A 6,086-nucleotide genomic window follows, 5' to 3' on the forward strand; every position below is an offset into this window, starting at 1 on the left:
GCAGGTCCACCCCCTTCAGAGGTTAAAGACGAAGCGGAACCAGACATTATTGATGAAGCAGAAGTAATGGTTCCAGAACAAATCCTTCTGCACTGTTTCAAGCATGGCTCAGGCCGAAGACTACGATAGTTTCTCACGAAGTTTCAGGACCGAGGAACTCATGAAGCGGTATGGCTCGACAAAGAATTTTTTGAAGACTATCCGACATTATTGACGGATTATTTGGAGGCTATGCAGCTTCCGTCAAGTTAAGCAGAAGGGGATGTCACGTGCATCCCGCACTTGGATGCCATGTAGATATTTCTGTACAGAAGGTGCAGGACCTGGGATGGTGAACTGGTCCCATGTGAGCCCAGTCCGGGACGAGTCAGCGAGGGATCCATCTCAGTCGTCCGAGGTCAGGTGTGCATTGTCCTGCACATGAGTCCAAGGTCAGGTGTGCACTGTCCTGCACATGAAACAGTGCCAGTCCGCGCTGTGAGTCTCCCTCTGGAATGATGTCAGATGTTCTGTGTGTCTAGTTTGCAACTGGATGCCAGACCTCTGTGGGCATATAGGTTTGCATGTAGAGATGGGGCCAGCCCATAGGGCTACCCCAGTGCGAAGGTTTGCACTTGTAGTGTGGGCATGGGGGAGGTGTAGAACCACCCCCAAGGGGCCAGGAGGGCCCAAGCTGTGCCCACCAGCCATGGCATGGGCTGGAAGGGCTGTCGGCCAGCTTTAATGCTGCTGGACAGGCAGCCGACAGGGTTAGAAACCCTACCCAGCAGGTCGGCCAGGTGTAGGGGCAGTCCCACACCCATGCGCAGAGTGCCCAGCAGCCGGGTACTGTTCTGGCAGGCATGCGCAGTGTGGCCAGCTTATTGCATAGTGTGAAAGCACATAATTTCTAAAGACCTAGTCGTGGGGCTGTAATAAAGCTGGCCGACTGCATGAAAGGGGGAGTATAAATACTCCAGCCAAGAATCAATGAAGGCATCTCATAATTCACCGAGTGCTCCAAGCAAACAAGGGCCAGGACAGCCAAGAAGTTGCTAACACAAAGGGGTGAAGGATTGAAGGTCAAGGGCAGGATTCTCCAGCCAAGAAAAGGTCAAGTTTCTGTATTTGTTTTCAGATTTACATCATTCTAATAAAGCAAATACACCATCCGTGGTAGGGGCCCTACAGAGGGTAATTGGGACCCAATACTGTGTCCTCTCCATCTCCCCCTTGTCTCTCTATTTTCTGCACATCTCCTTTCAGTTTGTGCGTTAATTCCGTCGTGAAAAGAGTGCTGATTTCTGAGTTTTGAAGTACCGATCCTTCTCCGAAGCTTCCGCATATTACACCAGTTCGAAAGGATTTAGACTTACAAAGCCAAATTAAACATTTGGGGAATGCACCAATTGGCTATGTCTCGCTGGTCCATTTGAGTAGTCTTGATACCTTGGAGGTCAGGGGCTTTACATATTTTTAAAAGGGCGTGCCTCACCTCTCTCTGTTGAGGGAGGGTTCAGCAAGAGTGCGGAACCGAGGCCAAGAGCACCAAACTTAGGCATGGATCCTGCACCCTCCTTTAACTAGAGTGTTTTGCGTGGTTATTTATAATTTGCAAGATGAAGTCTACCAACTTCTTGCCTTAAGTATTTGGCCAGATTTTCCCACTCACTCTTACCTTTGCCTGTGTCATGATGATTTGAGTGGACCTGGTGTTGTCTTCTCTTGATAGTATTTAACGCTCTCCTAGTAGCTCAATGCAGATCTGCATTTTGTGTGTGTGAGAGAGAGAGAGAGAGAGAGAGAAAGAAAGAAAGAAAGTTGTATTAACGTCTACAAAAGGCCAAAATGACCTATGAGACCAAAAGGTTACATCATGTCCTATGAGAGAGAGAGAGAGAGAGAGAGAGAGAGAGAGAGAGAGACCTTTATTAATGTTAGCTGGAGGCCACAATGACTGGAGGCCAAAACAACCTATGAGACCAAGTACAAACATGAGAACATTCAAGGTACTTAGTTGAGTCAGAAATACTAAAAACGGAAATATTGGAAGTGGTTAAAAAATGGAAGTCCCTACAATTTACACCTCTTGTATGCTGGTAAGCTGGTTCGACCTGTTCCACCACCACATTTATGCAGCCCAACCTACCTTTGCCCGACTGTCCGGCCCCAATTTACTGGAGAATTGTCCATGCTGCTGATCTACACCTCTGGTGACTTACTGTCCTATGGGTGTGCCGCATCCCCCCCCCCACAAAGTTGTTCTTCTCAGCTGTACAGTACCCATGTTGGTGGCCCACATAAAATATGATAACTCCAATCGGGGGTCACCCAAGAAACTGGGTGTCCTGAGCACTGTCAGACGACTTCATGTCCTGCTGTGAAGCTAACATTCTGTCCTCGCCTTATTAACAGGAATCTACAAATGAGTTTCCTTATGAGGCCACTGATCTTTCATGACTCCCCAACTAGAACTGTGCTTACCCTCTCTGTGGCCTTAACAACTCCTTCCTTGGAAGATTCCTTGCCCTTGTGTTGCTGGTGTTGTGTTTGGCTTTGCATCTTTTGGAATCTCGAGTTTTGTTGCAATAAAAAATGTGTCAAAGATATTTCGGGGCTGATGCACACAAATGAATGTGTGCAAAGATGGCTTCAGGCCATCCATCCACGTTGATGGCAAAATGGACTTATGGAGCATGTGAAACAGCTTCCAAAGTGGGTCAGGTGAAAGTGCCAGTTCGCACCGGATGCAGGAAAACTGTCCAGTTTGAGGATACCTTACCGAAGAGGCGTGAATACATACTAGTCCGCAAGGAAGCTGCAACCGTTGCCCGTAATCAACAGGGTTGAACTCCTTTATGCCTGCCCGACGGCAGTCATCCCATGTCAGAATCCTTGGGTGCTTCAAGTAGTTGCCCCACCATAACAATGCTGCACTGGGCAAGCTCTCCAGACAATGGAACCAATTGAAACCAATTGAAACCAATTGCTACCTCTCGGTCGTCTGGCCCTCTGCATCTGGAATGCTCTCCCAATGGAGAGAGAGTTCAATTTACTTCGGTTGAAGGCCAAAGTGGCGTATGATTTTTTAAGTTAATAATCTTTTTTGCTGTGAACAGGTATGTTTCTTGCGTCGTGGCATGTCCAGATGAAGGGCCCATCTCTCCATCAAAGGTGGCGTTTGTTGCAAAGAAGCTGTTGGACATGGGCTGCTATGAGATCTCCCTTGGTGATACTATTGGTGCTGGAACTCCTGGTATTCTAGATTTTGAAAATGTTATCATAAAAGTTTACTCGAGCTTAAGTTCAAGGGCCATTTTGTCAGCTTATTCTAAGAAGTGCAGGTATTTTATTCTCCTCAAAGGTTTCTCATGGAAGAAAACGTCACTGCAGGGAACGTGTTGCCTATGTTGGAAGCTGTGATGGAGGTTGCACCTATTGAGAAAATTGCCGTGCATTTTCATGATACATATGGCCAAGCATTGGCCAATATTTTTTTGGCTCTTCAGGTATGGGGTGGCCACTTTAGAAACCTGGATAGCAGCTTCTTATGCTTGGGTGCTGATGAGAACACACCGTATTTCTTTGCTTACGTAAGGGTGCTGATGAGAACATAAGGTTTCTCTTTGCTTACCTATGGGTGCTGATGAGAACACACAAAGTATTTCTTTGCTTACCTAGAGCTTTAGTTGTTGTTGTCTCCTCTCTCTCTCTCTCTCTCTCTCTCTTTTCCCCCTTCAACCACCCCCCCCCCCTCCCGCATGTTTGTTTTAGACCAGTTTTCTTGAATGTAATCTTGTGACGGTAAATACAGTCTTTCTTCTGATGATTCATCTCATGATTTCTGATGGTCTTTCTTCAGATGGGCATCAATGTTGTGGATTCATCTGTGGCAGGCCTTGGTGGATGCCCATATGCAAAAGGTGCCACTGGGAATGTGGCAACGGAGGATGTTCTGTATATGCTAAATGGCCTTGGAGTGCAGACAAATGTGGATATAATGAAAGTGATAGCTACTGGGGAGTACATCTGTCAACAGATAGGACGCCAGAACACCTCTAAGGTAGCTGTTGCTTTGAGAAATAAAATTCCCACTGAGCAGTCAAAAATCTGAATTCTTTTGCAAAAGATGGATGCGATATTGTGATTACTTCTGTAGTATTCATTTCCCTCAAGTAAAGTATACGATCAAGGAATGCATTCCTAAAAATAGTGGATTCTTTTCGTGGCTCAAGGCTAAAGATAAATCACTTCTGGAGCATGTATATATAATTGTGGGAAACAGCCTAGAGGTAGGTCTCCAAGGGGACCCTGTGCCCAAAATGTGTTTCAGCTGGTAGCAGCGTATAAATTAGAGAAAGAAGGCCAGAAAAGTTATTTTTGGAGGTCTGTAGACTTTAATTTATTGTAATAGCAGACTATAATGGATTGAGAACAAGCAGCAGCTGGAAGAATGTCCACATCACCCTCCTCTAATTTCTTTCATTACTGTGGGAATGTTGGGGTTCTCATTAGACTTTCTAGGTAACACTATTTTATGGATGAGAAAGAAAGGACCAATATACATGGTGGCTTGTTTTTTTGCATGTGTGTGCACGAGAGAGAGAGAGAGAGAGAGAGAGAGAGAGAGAGAGAGAGGCATGTGGACTCCAAGTAACTTCAGAGTATATAGTAGGATGGATTTTCTCTCAAACATAAATCAATAGAAAAATAGCGTAACTTATACATATTACTTGTGAAGCATTACAAGCCTAGTAAATCTCTGTTTTTTGGCATAGCCTATCTCATTTAGCTCCTCCTCCAACCTCCCAAATTCCCCCCTCCAATCATACCAGTCCTAAGCTCTCCATTCTCTCACATCTGTTTCTTTCTTTCCCTTCTCTCAGGTCTTCCTCTCTTGGGTAGTAGCTCTCTTCTCTCTTTCTCTATTTTCCATTACCTATGAAAGTTCGTCTACTTTTGAGAGGGTTTGTGAGCTTTGTGGCAATTCTTCTAGTTATGCATCATCCCTTAGCCAACATGTGAGCTAAGCAACCCCCTTTAGCTCACCTACGAGAATTCCGTGGACCATTTGTGAGCTCTGTATATAGCATTTTCCAATCCCCTCAGCTCACCTCTGTGCACTCCTTAGCCCACCTCTAAAGCTGTGAGCATCTCTCAACCCATCCCTAAGACCTGTAGCGCCTCTAAGCTTTTGCAACACCCCTTTAAGCTTTGTAGCACCCCCTTTATCGAGATCTACATCATTTCATTAAGCTTTTGCAAAACACCTTGAAGCTCCAGAGAGCACCTTTGAGATCCACAACACCTATTTGAGTTTTGTAGTGCTCCTTTTCTATCATCTCTTTTCCTTCTTCTCTTGACAAAATTTCACATTGCTTCCACGTGCTAAGGGAAGGCTCAAATTCACTATTGGTTCCATGCTCTAGAGCAATATTCGAGATAGGGATAAGCAATGGGTGTCTATGGAATATACTAGGGTAATATTGGTTACCATGCAACCGCCAATGAAGGGAGTATATAGACAAAGATGATGTTTCTCATCTCCTAGCCATTATTGTTGAAGGGTTGACCCTTGATTTTTGGATCACCAAGGATGGGCATGGACTTGTGAGGTGAGCAAGAGTGGTAACAAATTGTAAAAAGGTGATCTTTGAGCATGCTGCTTGTTGATGGTTATATGATGCTTTTAAGTGGTTCTTGACATTTTGAGCATTTTTTTTTGTCATGAACCCATTGAAAGTTGGTTTTTGTGCCATTCTTGTTTTCATCTTTTTTTTTTCATACATTTTTCTCAATTGTGTAGATTGGGGGTCCTTAGAATGCTAAGCAATGTTCTTCATGTTCCGAGCGTTACAAAGAACTTGGTGTCGGTTGGACAGATTGTGGAGCAAAATATGAGAGTAACAACGAATCCAAATGGGTGTGTTAGGCAAGATTAACACACTCATGGTTCTAACAAGAGGTGAAAAAGTTGGACGAATGTTTATTTTGGATGCAATGCCTACATCAAAGGCATGTGCATATACGAGAAGCTCATCTATGTCAAAGGTTGAGCTTTGGCATAAAAGACTTAGTCACATAAGTATCTCTCGTTTAAGGAGATA

General features: G+C 44.7%; 1 protein-coding gene across 2 annotated transcripts in view; it reads left to right on the forward strand.

The window, feature by feature from the left end:
* LOC147605966 (uncharacterized) overlaps window positions 1-4,559 on the forward strand; it is a 28,437-nt gene extending 23,878 nt beyond the window's left edge. Inside the window, exons 7-9 of one of the 2 annotated variants that reach the window (XM_086792334.1) lie at window positions 3,099-3,235; window positions 3,373-3,488; window positions 3,876-4,559. In XM_086792334.1, coding sequence (XP_086648460.1) covers window positions 3,099-3,235; window positions 3,373-3,488; window positions 3,876-3,947 — 325 coding nt within the window. In that variant the 3' untranslated portion in view covers window positions 3,948-4,559. Of the gene's footprint in view, window positions 1-3,098; window positions 3,236-3,372; window positions 3,489-3,841 lie in introns of both variants that reach the window. The other variant, XM_086792333.1, reaches the window with a different exon arrangement.
* Window positions 4,560-6,086: the final 1,527 nt, after the last annotated feature.

This window comes from Cibotium barometz, chromosome 58, assembly GCF_041138505.1.
Source record: "Cibotium barometz isolate CiBa-2024 chromosome 58, ASM4113850v1, whole genome shotgun sequence".
NCBI lineage: Eukaryota > Viridiplantae > Streptophyta > Polypodiopsida > Cyatheales > Cibotiaceae > Cibotium > Cibotium barometz.